The 13,968-nt window shown below is 44.0% G+C and overlaps 1 protein-coding gene across 1 annotated transcript; it reads right to left on the reverse strand.

Moving 5' to 3' along the window:
* Positions 1-1,866: 1,866 nt before the first annotated feature.
* On the reverse strand, positions 1,867-4,179 carry LOC133134546 (zinc-binding protein A33-like). The gene is made up of 3 exons (XM_061250745.1): positions 4,144-4,179; positions 3,722-3,821; positions 1,867-2,423 (listed from the first exon to the last, which is right to left on the reverse strand). Exons 1-3 carry the CDS (start codon positions 4,177-4,179, stop codon positions 1,867-1,869), a joined length of 693 nt encoding a protein of 230 aa, XP_061106729.1.
* Between the last annotated feature and the right edge of the window lie 9,789 nt (positions 4,180-13,968).

Consider the following 13,968-nt stretch of genomic DNA (forward strand, 5'->3'; position numbering starts at 1 on the left):
GAGGCAAACAACAAGAACAGATCATGGCTGACTTACTAGAGGACAGACTATGCACAGACCCTCCATTCACATCTGTGGGCCTAGATGTGTTTGGCCCGTGGCCTGTCTCAGTAAGGAAAACAAGGGGAGGTCAAGCAGAGGCCAAGAGGTGGGCCGTGATTTTCACTTGTATGAGCATACATGCCATAGATATTGAAATCATTGAATCAATGGACACATCATCATTTATCAACGCCCTGCGCCGCTTCTTTGCTATCAGAGGTGCCGCAAAACTTCTCAGATCAGATTGCGGAACCAACTTTGTGAGTGCTTGCAAAGAGCTACAGATTGACAAGAAAGGATGCCACAATAAGAACATTCAAACCTACCTTGAGAACAGTGGTTGCCAGTGGCAGTTTAATCCTCCTCTTGCTTCGCACATGGCCGGATCCTGGGAACGGATGATTGGAGTGTCCCGTCAAATTCTGGATGCAATGCTTCTGCAACACGGCAATGCCAAGCTAACTCATGAGGTGTTGGTAACATTCATGGCTGAAGTGACTGCAATAGTGAATGCACGGCCGCTCACAACAGTTTCCACAGACCCACAACACCCTGTGATTCTGACCCCTACAATGTTGCTCACACAAAAGCATGGCACACCGCCAGTGCCACCAGGTCAATTTGAAAGTCGTGACCTTTTCAGGACACAGTGGCGGCGTGTGCAGTACTTGGCCAATGTATTCTGGGGACGCTGGAGGAAAGAATACATTAGTGGGCTACACGATCGACGGAAATAGCAAACCTCAAGACCAAACCTGCATGAGGGAGACGTGGTTCTGCTGAAGGAACAAAAAAAGGAACAACTGGCCAGTTGGCATTTTCCCAGTGAGGACGGCAGAGTGAGGAAGGTCGAGGTAAAGGTCAGTCGGAAGGGTGAACAGAGACTTTACTTGCGCCCTATAAGCGAAGTCATCCTTTTAGTATCAAAGGACACTCACTGAGAGACTGTGAACTCATTTTTATTTTATTTTTGGTTATATACAAGGTTTGGGGTTGACATCCTTAAGATGTATTCTGTCTCTCGGTTTGTTGCGTAGTTTGTGGAGGAACACTGCCATCTCGTGGCGCAAACATGCATCAGCGTTATGCTTAAGTAAGTTCGGGAAGTGTTTTTGTTATCAAGCTCTCAGTATAGTGAAGACGGTGAAAATTCTGTGTCTTCGGTGATACGTACTGTTTTGACACGAGACAGTCTGTAAGTGTTAAGTCATCTAACATTAAGGATAAAGCTTTAGACATGTATTATTTGTAGTCTTACATGATAGCTTGAATGTTAGCATTGTTAGGTTAAGGAGACAGCCACATATTTAGCAATGCTAAGCGATGACTAGCTTCGGTTGGCGCATTGAAAATGCTGGAATTACTAGTAAACTTGGAGTATATGATTTAGAAATATGCCATTGTTGAAGCACAAAATGATGCTTGTTCCTTGAAAACATATCTTTATTTTTTGTATTTTCAGTTTTACAAATTGTGGTTCAGTAAACACTATGAAACCCATCTCCAGTGTCTCGAGAAGTTGCCACTTTGTTTAGCTCGCTGCCTAGGCTGTGTAGAGCCACATAGCTGAGGGCAGAAGAGTCATTATTCCCTTGTGACAGACACCCCCCTTTGTGCTAGATGTGTGTACCTGTCTAGACACTGAGACAGTGTACCTCTGCTTATCTTCCATTGGGTACTGGTACACCAACCCCCCCCCCCTCCGATCATCTCCAGCATGTGTCCCAAAGCTCAAGTCAACAGCCAGGCATGCTTGCATGAGGCAGATCAGACACATCCTAAATCTCTGACAGCATTTCTAGTTTCATTTTTACACAAACACCTTCACTGGGATGACGTCACTGTTACTGAGACTTTCACTGGGCAGATTTTCAGGGGCTCATCGTTCCTACTGTCATCTCTCAAACAGGGAGAGAAGAATGGGAACAGCCTCTCAGTAAATGTGTGTTTAAAAGTGTAAATGAGTGACATGTCACTGGAGTTGAAGAAGGACACCTCCCCCCCGTCATAGTCCAGCTGCACCCTGATGCTCTGGGGTTTCCTCTCCAGTGTGAGGTCATCTACTCCTGCTGCACTGTACTCATCACCCTTCCTCAGCGCTATGACCCAGTATCCTTTCCCTGGGCTGTATGTTAGCTCTTCCATCCTGTTGATGGACTCTTTCACCACTCCTACATCCCACTCACGTTTATTCCCAACCTTCACCTCCCAGCTGTGTTTCCCTGAGGTTAACCCCTCAGATCCCAGCACACACACACTGGCGTTAAATCTCTCTGGGTTGTCAGGACAGTTCTGCACTGTATCGGTGTCTCTCACAGTGGTCAGATCATCAGAGAGAGAGAGATTGGCATGTGCAGTGTTGGGGTCCATCGTCACAGGAGCTGAAATATGAAGAAGAGAGATATTTAAACGGTGGGAAGAAGAGGTACAGGAGAGAACACACACACCTGGTGGAGGAGTGGGCGTTGCGCCTCCTACCGCTGCTGTCAGGGGAGGTGCAACTGGCAGCACGAAATATACCGGCCGGGGCCCTGGCCAACTACACCACCAAAAGAGACTGAGGGAGCTTTCTTTTAAGACCGTCGCTCCTTTAAGGCAGTCGTGTTAGTGTTTGTCTTGTCTTGTTATTTGTTTGTTGTGTGAATGTATTTCAACAATCACAGTATTTCATATTTTTATATTGTATCTACAATGTGTTGTTTTTATAATTATTTGTAAGTGGCTGAATGCAAAGCTCTTTGAGCTACATTTTATATATGCTATACAAGCTTATTATTATTATTTTTATTATTATTATTTTTATTAAAACACCAGTGAAAACCGACATTCATCCTGCCTCACGTCTCGTGTTTTTGTATCATAGCTTGTTCTTTGTATTTGTGTTGTTAAATGTTTAGTTTCATGTTTTCCTGTCGTGTTCCGTGCCTCTGTCGTAGTTAATTTCCCTGTTTATCCTTTTCTATGTGTTATTTGTCAATGTTCCATTCCATGTTTTCCCTTTCTCCCGATTACCTGTCCACTCCCCCCCACACCCCACCCTGCCCTCTCCACACTGCTCTGGTTGTTTGGACTCTGACCCTTTGGACTCTACCACAAAACTGCCTTGCCTGTATTGCCCTGATGGCCCTGATTGCCCTGCACTGAACTATTTCTGTGGTACTTTGATTGAAGCTTGTTATTTATTACTTCTTGGAGTCTGTGAATGGTTCTGATCATAACATAACTCCCTGTGTCCATCTCTTGTGTCCGCCCAAGGCGTGTGGCAGGACCATTTCAAATACTCTATTCAGATTAGGTCCCATACACAGGAAATGACATATACTAGTTATACTGTAGTTATAATGATTCACATTTGAAATATAAAAGGTATTTGCATTATAAAAATTCATGAACCAATGAACACATCACTGCAAATTCAATGCAAACAATTCTCACAGCTAATAAAGCATATTATTAAAAAGGTTTTACATTGTTTGTTAATTCTGTGTCTGCGTGAGTTCTGATATTAAAATGCGAGCAGTGCAGTGCAGCCCTCAGGATCTCCCTGCTCTGAGACTGGATGACTCTGTGCTGTTTATCTTCAGCACCATGTCAACATGCAGCCTGTTCCTCCTCTTTCATGTGTTCATTAAATGTTTGTAAAAAAAACCTGATTTCAGCATCTGGCCCAGATACTCACTGTACTGCACCATCCCCAGCATCTTCTCCCAGACTCTGAACGTCAGGTTGCCCAGGTGTTTGGCCACGTCTATCAGCGCCCCTGAGAGCAGCTCTGGGTCCTGCAGTGTGCACTGGGCTCTGTAACGACAGGCAGGAGTCAGTCAGCATCGGGAACTGAAGAGACTTAAACACACAAGATGAAATGAGCTGAGAGTCCACATACCTTTCCTTGATGTTGTTGTAGCTCTGAAAAAAACACACAATAAGAGCATCATTGTGAGTGTACAAATGTATTCAGTCCATTCCATTATGAGAAACAATAGGTGAGAAACAGCAGGAGCCATGTTAATGAAAGTGAAGAGAATCATAACAGTCAGTACACATGACGTTACTTTACTGAGGTTAATCGGTATAAACTCGGTCAGTAAATGAAGCTCCTACCTTTAAAAAGGAGGTGTCTTCGGTCTCCATGGCCATCTCTATAGCTGTGATTTTGTCTGTAAGGGTGGAGATGTCTCCACTGATGTGTTCTTGCTTCTCCTCCATTATCCGACTCTTCTGCTCCTCTTCCTCTTTCAGTGCAGCTAGTCTGACCTCCTCTTCCTCACGCAGGAACTGGTGGAGCTTCTCAAACTCTGCCTTTATCTGCCTCTCTGTGTGCTGGGCTTGACTCTGCGATTCAAACACCATTTTAAACCTGAATAGTGTAACTACGCTTTGTTATTTCTGTATGGCAGTTGGTGTGATTGTTATCCATGTCACACACAACATTCATCAAAAATACTACATATTTACTAATTGTGTTACTCACCCTGATGTGTTCTGCTGTCTTCTTATATCCTTGTTCAACCTCAGTAAACTTCTTCAGTTTTTCTTTAACAAGATTAAGTGCAGGCTTGAGTTCCTCCTGGAGTGATATGAACCAGTTACGACTTATTCTCACAAATAGCACAATATTACCTCTGTTACACTAGTGATGGTCAGTGTAATTTTGTAAGTGTAAGCACATGGGAAATGTAGTAGGGAAAATACTACACTCAAGTAAAGATCAGTGAAATATTCTTATAGAGCGTCATAACACAATATGTTATTGTGCATTTTCAGCACAATGAAACCAATAAAATATTTCATATTATTATCCATAATAGGATAATAATACTGGGCTGTACATACATATAATTTACAGCCAACTGTAAGGAATGTTGAAGCATTCATAGAATGAGCTTGATTTATTGTGTTTGATATTAACACATCCATTTTGAGAGAGTATACACAGCTCTGTCTCCACTGGTTATTCACTCAGTGTAGATTTCTGCACTTCCTGGTTGTTGCACAGTTCTCTTCTCAAGCAGATAACAGTTTATATGACAGTAGTTTTATCAGATCTAGACCTTTATTTTGTTAGAGTAAAAGTCTTGTGTTATATTTGTGCTGTCAGTATCTAATCTCACACATCATTGCTATATATTTATGAAATCACACTGCATTTCAATGTTACATTTATGGAGCTGTATTCACTATAAAAGGCCCAGAATCAATCAAAACTGTGAATCCGGACTTAACCATGCCCACATTTTCCTCCTACTACATTGTACTGAAATCTAAAATACTGGATGTTTTGAGGCTTTAAAACAAGACTTTCAGATACAATGCTGACTTTAATTTCAAATTATGATTTAAAAAAGAATACCTTCAGCTCCAGAGCGGCCTCTTCCACTGGACAGACCGCGTGGTTTCTGTGTTTTCTTGAAGTCTGACAGATGAAACAGAGAAGCTCTTTGTCATGTTCACAGAATAAAACAAGTTTCTCTCCGTGAAGACTACAGCGAGCCTCAGTCTTGTCTGCAGTTTCTCTCTCAGTCTTCTGCTTTAAGTAAGATTCCACAATGTTTTTTAAGGCCAGGCTAAGAGGAGGTTCCTCCCTAGAGGCCTTTCTCCTGCAGATGGGACACTCTCGAGAGCTCTTCTCTTCCCACAACTGCTGCAGACACACTCTACAGAAGCTGTGGCTGCATTTCAGAACAACAGGCTCTTTAAAAATGTCACAACATACAGAGCAGCAGAGATCATCCTCAGGAATCAAAGCTTTAGCCTCCATGTTACAGTCTCTCCGTCTCTCGGTCTGATACATTCACTCTCACTTCTGCTGAACCTGGGACAGAACGCAGAACATGTGCTTCAAAACAGTAAGAAGCTGGAACAGGAACTGCAGATCAGGCTTGTAGTTCTCAGTCGGCGGGAGATTCTTGACTGGGTTTGTTCTCTCTCTCTTACGGAGATGGTCACGTGCCTGAACTGGATTGGATTCACAGGATGCAGTAATGTACCACTGGATCCATTCATGTACCATGTATGAAAATAAATTTAAAAAATAAATAAAATTTTGGAACAGCAAGGCCAATTGCTTTGTTATTGCAATACACTGAATACATTTAGGGTTGAGATAAAAAGATGAACACAAGACAAGAGTTCATAATTTCATCTTTTATTTCCTCGTATTTACGCCTAGATGTGCTAAACTACTTAAAACATAGCACCTTTGGTATCAGACCACCCAATTTCTAGGTGAGCAAAAGTATTGGTACGGTGAGTATTAAAGTAAATAATACTTCATATTTTGTAGCATATCCCTTGCTTACAATAACTGCATCAAGCCTGTGACCCATTGACATCATCAAACTGTTGTATTAATCTTTTTGTGATGCCTTTCCAGGGTTTTACTGCAGCTGTGACAAGTGAAAAGCAGTAATACACTCATAATTTGTGACGTTTAAAAAGATTTAATTCACGGTCTGTAATGTGATGAAGTTAAAAATCAGTGATGTGCAAAACGATCTTATTCTGCTAACCTGATATTGATTACTCATGCCTGCCTTTGTGCAGTAGGAGGAGAACTTGTGATGAAGCCATCAGTGGAGAAACACTGTGTTGAGTCACAATTATTATTTCGTCCCCCTATTCAGGGGTACAACACAGCCTCTTTCAGTTGCTGTTTGTTTGAGGGTTTTTTCCCTTCAATCTCCTCTTCAGGACATGAAATGTGTGCTCAATTAAGTTAAGGTCTGGTGATTGACTTGGGAAGTCTAAAACCTTCCACTTCCTGCCCCGAATGAAGTTGTGTTGTAAGTGTGTTTTGGGTCATTGTCTTGCTGCATGATGAAGTTCCTCCTAATTAGTTTGGACACATTTCTTGATAACTTTTCAGACAGAATGTTTTTGTAGACTTTTGGAGACTGAATTCATACTGGTGCTATCATCATAAGTTACATCATCAATAAAGATTAGTGAACCCACTGAATGCAAGCCTGTGACTGATGTTTCATATCTGTTGCTCAGTACGCGTTTATTTATATTTCTTCACAGGCAAAACCCTAGGCTTAAACCAAGAGTACACATAAAGAACTATTTAGTCAATGTAACCGGACACATCTGGGCAACAAGAAACACCTGTCAGTCACATGTTCCAAAACATTTTGTACAATGCTCTTGTAACAATGTTTTAACAAGAATCTTATCGATTGTAGCCCAATCATGTGTTGATCTGACATTTGTATATGCACCAGCAACAGACACAGACTGCAAGCATAGTTTATAGAAATGTCTGAAAACTAAAATCAAGGCCATCGGTTGGAACGAAATGCTGTGCACTGATTGGCCGTGCAGGACCAGAGTTGTGCACCCCTGCCCCACAGTAACTACACGGAGGAACAGAGACACAGACACACACAGACACACACAGACACACACAGACACAAAGACACATACACACACAGACACACAGACGCAGGCACTCACAGACACACACAGACACACACAGAAACACAGGAACACAGACAGACACATACACACACAGACACACACAGAAAGACACAGACAGACACATACACACACAGACACACACTGACAGGCGCAGAAACACAAACACACACAGACGCTGACACACACAGACACACACAGGCACACACAGAAACACAGACACACGGACAGACAGACACAGACAGATACAGACACACACAGACACACACAGACACACACAGAAACACTATGTTTTGGTTGGAAGCCAGATTGGAAGGGTTCAAGGAGGTTATTTGAATCCAAGTGAGTTTGAAGTTGGGCTGCCACGACACGTTCAAGTACTTTTGACACAAATTAGAGGTTGGAAATCGGATGGAAATTGTTAAAATTGTTATAATCTACACCAGATTTGTGGAAGATGTATATCATAGGATTATTACACTCTTCAGACAGACAGTCTCTGTACGATGTGAAATTTCTGGTGCTCTGGTGTCAAGCGCTGCAGAAATACTGTACGAGATGCAGAAAGCCGGAGGCACCGTGGTTGGGCTGATTCCCTGGGAGGACTTTGGAATAACCGTGTTTCTGTCCATTTGAGCCAGGCACACTATTCAGACTGGCATTCTGGTATGGACACGCTCCTTAATGAATACGCTAAAGGTGCCCATTTCCTGTTCAACACGTCACAACAGCACCCTCTGCTGGATGTGCGGGCAAAGTTACCTCAACTTTCAATCTGTGAAAACACTGAGACTGAGACATCTCTGCACCCCCACTGGAACAGATTCTGCAGATGGTCACATGTCTGAAGCACGGCTGACATTGACTGCACCTGGATTTACACATGGGAACATCCTCGTCATATCCAACAATGTAAGAAATGTAATCTATCAATATATGTGCAGGGTGATGGTTATGCTTCAGAATAAAAGTCCTCTGATGTATTCCCTTTGGAGCGTTTCATACTGTAGCATTCAGTGGCTGCTTGGCCTGGGACAAAGTGGTGTAGTAGGGTGAATGTTCTCCAGCTTTCCCCTATACCTTTATGGTAGCACTCACACTAATATAGAAGCACTAAAAATATACCCCCACTGTATAGTGAAATACAATATTGTGATATCCAGCATCCAGCATTTTTATATTTCTCAATCTCTACTGTATCCAGCCCTCCATACTGTATGTATACCACTTCAAATGGATATGAATATGCTCTTAAAAGTATTCAGGAGGAGCATGAAATAAGTTTTGAATGGGTAATAGGTATAACACTTTGGGTGTGCAGTATGTGTTCATTAACACCATGCTTACTCTCTGGACACCAACTGCAGAGCCACAACAACAGAAAGAGTCGAGGAGTTTAAGTTTCTGGACACCATTATAGACAACAAACTGATCCCTTTTGGCCAATCAGGCCAGTTCAAAGGACTTGGGAAGTTCTGTGGTTGCTAGCTTGCACAATGTACTTCTCTGTAGCAATTTCAGCTTATTTTGTACTAGTCCTATAAAAGTGTCAATATCTCAAACTATTTACTGCACACACATGTTTGAAGACTTAAATGAAAGAAGAGGCTTGTACCATTCCAAACCATTTGAGACAGAATCAATTTATGTCAGAGCATGTACAGTGTACACAAAATGTGAATCAAAATATAAATAAATGATTCCATCCATCCATCCATCCATTATCTTAACCTGCTTATCCTGAACAGGGTCGCAGGGGGGCTGGAGCCTATCCCAGCATACATTGGGCGAAAGGCAGGAATACACCCAGGACAGGTCGCCAGTCCATCGCAGGGCACACACAACATTCACTCACACACTCATACCTACGGGCAATTTAGACTCTCCAATCAGCCTAACCTGCATGTCTTTGGACTGTGGGAGGAAACCAGAGTACCCGGAGGAAACCCACGCAGACACGGGGAGAACATGCAAACTCCACACAGAGAGGCCCCGGCCGAAGGGGATTCAAACCCAGGACCTCCTTGCTGTGAGGCGGCAGTGCTACCCACTGCACCATCCGTGCCGCCAATAAATGATTCGTATTAGTAATTTATTAGTTTTACACTGAATATCTAGTATATATAGTGGACTTGTTGCGTAGTGGTTAAGGTAAATGACTGGGACAGGCAACGTCGGTGGTTCTAATCCTGGTGTAGCCACAATAAGATCCGCACAGCCGTTGGGCCCTTAAACCTGCATTGCTCCAGGGGAGGATTGTCTCCTGCTTAGTCTAATCAACTGTACGTTGCTCTGGATAAGAGCGTCTGCCAAATGCCAATATTGTAATTGCTCCACACTGCTCTGGTTACCTGTCCACTCCCCCCCACACGTTATTTGTGAAATGTCATAAGTAGGATAAACCAAGAGGATTATGGGTATTCATGTTGACTGTGTTAATACTGGAATATAGACTTGTTCACTTTGAATGAAACATGGGCGTGAGCATTTCACAATGGTGCTGGTGGCAGCAGAAAAAGGCTCTTCTCTGATGAAAACGAAAGTGTACGATGTGACCCCTTCCTGTGTTTTTGCCACTTCATCAACCCCAGAGTTGTGACTAAAAACTGTTTGTCAAAAACAAGCCAATAACAGCAACAGTAAAAATTGACTTCAATAAAAGATATTGCACTGCGTGGGCAGAATGAGTGCAGTTCCTCTTCCACAATCTGTATATCAATATTAATAATCATAATCTCATGATATCCATATTCATAACGAGGAAATGCAAGCTGAATAATACAACAGCAGCGATGTTCAGCAGGAAAAAGACTCGAGAGAGAGAGAGCAGGAAAAAGAGACGGAGCGAGGGAAGAAAACGAGTGTGCCAACACCAGCGCCATCTCCTGGTGAGACTCCATATTTGGGTGCATATTCTGGACATTTTCTTGTGAATAGTTGTACATAAACTGTTATCGTACAACTGATATCTATTCAACCTGCTATATATGGCATCGAAAGCAGAGTTAAAAAATGAACACAGAACATAAGGGTCCATACGTACATGCACACATGTTCATGTTTAAATACAATAGAGATATACAGTGCATCCGGAAAGTATTCACAGTGCTTCACTTTTTCCACATTTTGTTGTTACAGCCTTATTCCAAAATTGATTAAATTCCTCCGAATTCTACACACAATACCCCGTAATGACAATGTGAAAAAAGTTTTTTTGAGATTTTTGCTAATTCATTAAAAATAAAAAACCAAGAAATCACATGTACATAAGTATTCACAGCCTTTGCCATGAAGCTCAAAATTGAGCTCAGGTGCATCCTGTTTCCACTGATCAACCTTGAGATGTTTCTACAGCTTAATGGGAGTCCACCTGTGGTAAATTCAGTTGATTGGACATGATTTGGAAAGGCACACACCTGTCCATATAAGGTCCCACAGTTGACAGTGCATGTCGGAGCACAAACCAAGCATGAAGTCAAAGGAATTGTCTGTAGACCTCCGAGACAGGATTGTCTTGAGGCACAAATCTGGGGAAGGGTACAGAAAAATTCCTGCTGCTTTGAAGGTCCCAATGAGCACAGTGGCCTCCATCATCCGTAAATGGATGAAGTTCGGAACCACCAGGACTCTTCCTAGAGCTGGCCACATCCGATTGAACATCTCTGGAGAGATCTGAAAATGGCTGTGCACCGACGCTCCCCATCCAACCTGATGGAGCTTGAGAGGTGCTGCAAAGAGGAATGGGTGAAACTGCCCAAAGATAGGCATGCCAAGCTTGTGGCATCATATTCAAAAAGACTTGAGGCTATAATTGCTTCTTTCATGTTGTCATTATGGGGTGTTGTGTGTAGAAGTTTGAGGAAAAAAATGAATTTATTCAATTTTGGAATAAGGCTGTAACATAACAAAATGTGGGAAAAGTGATGCGCTGTGAAGATTTTCCGGATGCACTGTAATAGAAATATACGCTTTTTAATTTATTTTTAAGTGTTCCATGTGGGTAAATGACTTGGCGCTCAGACTGGCGCTGAAGCTCCATCACAGAATGGGAACCAGCTGTCCCCCTCTCTCCTGCAGGTGGCGTGAGACCAGCATCAGGGGCAGAGGAGGGGCAGACCACTCTTCCTGGAGCCCCGTGTCCCTCAGAGCTCCGATTGGTGCTGCTGGGGGGAAGGGGGCGGGGAAAAGCTCTGCGGGAAATGCCATCCTGGGCATCAGTGAGGGGGGGTTGACCGACGGCAGTCCGACGGAGGTGGACACCCCCGGGTGGGAGTGGTACTACCCTCTCAACGGCACGCCCGAGTGGGTGAATTGGGAGACAGTGCGGAGTGTGACCCTGTGCCCGCCCAGACCCCACGCCCTGCTGCTGGTGGTCCGGGCCTACGCCTCGGTGGACGGAACCTACCGGAAGGAGATCCAGGAGCACATGGAGCTCCTGGGCGAGGCGGTCTGGAAGCACACGCTGGTGCTCTTCACGCTGGTGCTCTTCACGCAGGGCGCCGATCCGGAGGTCGTGGCGGACAGGATCGGTGAGGGTGGCGCGGACCTCCGGCTCCTGGTGGAGCGCTGTGGGAACCGGTGGCACGTGCTCCGCAGCACAGCCAGGGGGCGCCACGCCGCCCAGGACGCCCAGCTGCTGCGCAAGGTGGAGGAAATGGTGGCTGCCAACGGAGGCGCCCCCCTGGAGATGGAGCCGGTCCGTCTGCGCCTGGAGCAGCAGGGCGGCGGCCGGAGGCCTGGAGAGGAGAGGAGGAGCCAGAGACTACAAGAGGAGAGGAAGCTGAGAGAGTCCCTGCGAGAGATATTCACCGGTGAGTTCACTCAGTCTGAGTCTGCTAGTCACTGTGTTTGGTTTTTATTCAGCTTTTCAGGATGAATTAGCCCATTTACTCTGCAAATCTGACTGCGTTAATACTTTCCCATGAGACCGTAAAGAGAAAACTCGTTGAATTTTTTAGTTCCTGTTTACAAAAATAACTGGAAGATCTAATAAAATTAATCTCAATAAAGTCCCCTTCAGTCATCTTTTGTCAAGCCTGAATTGTAATGTTCCTGTATTTGTCCTGTGTGTATTTATGTTTATTCTTGTTATTTATTCATTTTTTCAAGTGTTTTCCAATACAGTTCTCATTTGTCATCCCCTGTTATGTCTGCATCTGAATTTTTACCAGTCTAGTCACTCCCCTGTCTGTGTGTCCCACTATTCGGGCGGTGACGGTACTTTTCTGGTTTTGAACATTTCTTCTAAAACTTGTGATTCTTACTTCCTGCTTTTTCTTGGTAGGTAAATGTTGTAAAGCACAATTCTTACTAACTACTACTAATCTAGGTTTTGTACAGTACTAATCCGATTAATACACTTACTGTCTGTCTAACTAACTAACTAACTAACAATCACTTTTATTGGGTAGTTTAGAAATATTCACGTAATTAACTCATTAATGCAATCTCTTTGTATTTCTGCACTGTTCTGTAACTCCGCCTCCCTATGCTATCCCTGATTACTCGTTTAGTTTCAGCGAAGTGTTCGCACCTGTCTCTAACTATCACTACGGCTTCTAACTCTGCAAATGTCTACTCCCTAATCCGGAGCCGTATGTTTTACAGGTTTTGTTTTGTGCATCCGGTCCGTGTTTTCGTCTCCCTCCCGTTATTATGTTATTACCCTATTATGTTTCCCCACCTGTTGTCTATTTGTGTAGTCCACCTTTTTCCCAGCGCCGCCTAGATTGTCACCTTCCCTCATGTATTTAAACCTCAGTCTCTGCATTGTTCTTTGTCAGAATGTTGATCAGTTTTAGTGCCGAATACCTCGTAAGCCTAACTCTTGAGATTCTTGATAGATACCCCTTTGCCTTTTGATTTCCGAGCCTGCCTTGCCCTTTTGTTCTGTTTGCCTTTCTGCTTTTCTGGTTTTTGACCCCCTCACCTGTTTTTTCGACTATTCTTTTGCCTTTCATTTTTGTCTTTGTATTGGATCTCCTGGCTACGATTTCGGACGATTAAACAACGATTTTGGATAATCCTGTGGTCTGCGTTTGGGTTTTCAGAGCCGTACATAACATGAATAGCTGTTGACCTTCCTCATTACAAGTGAAATGTAAGAATACAAATGTAGTGGCTCATCTTTGGGCACTCTCAGCAGCATCCATGTGTGTTCGGCCGTATGATTTGTATAATACTTTTGGGGAGCTGGAGGGACACATTTGCATGGGTCCAAATAGACTGAATTCACGCTGGTTATGTCTCTTTCTCACAGGCGATGGGAGCCATGTCACCTGGAGAGAGGAGGTACAGGCGCGCTGGCCCACAGGGCGTGGTCGTGGCCTCCCGGACCTACGGCTGGTGCTGCTGGGGGAGCGGGAGACCGGGAAAAGCTTGGCGGGAAACGCCATCTTGGGAGGGGCTCCGTTCCTGGCCGGCAGGGTTACGGAGGAGTGCACCAGCTCGCAGGGGGAGGTGGCGGGCAGACGGGTCACCGTGGTGGACACGCCCGGCTGGGAGAGCAAG

The sequence above is a fragment of the Conger conger genome, chromosome 8, assembly GCF_963514075.1.
Source record: "Conger conger chromosome 8, fConCon1.1, whole genome shotgun sequence".
Lineage (NCBI taxonomy): Eukaryota > Metazoa > Chordata > Actinopteri > Anguilliformes > Congridae > Conger > Conger conger.

Bases quoted from the DNA above. Each gene is read 5' to 3' on its own strand.
- LOC133134546 (XM_061250745.1), bottom strand. From the start codon at position 4,179: ATGGCCATGGAGACCGAAGACACCTCCTTTTTAAAG. The intron at 3,822-4,143 runs GTAGGAGCTTCA...TGCACACTGCAG, and splicing joins AAGACACCTCCTTTTTAAAG to GACCCAGAGCTGCTCTCAGG. The intron at 2,424-3,721 runs GTGAGTATCTGG...TTCATATTTCAG, and splicing joins GCTGGGGATGGTGCAGTACA to CTCCTGTGACGATGGACCCC.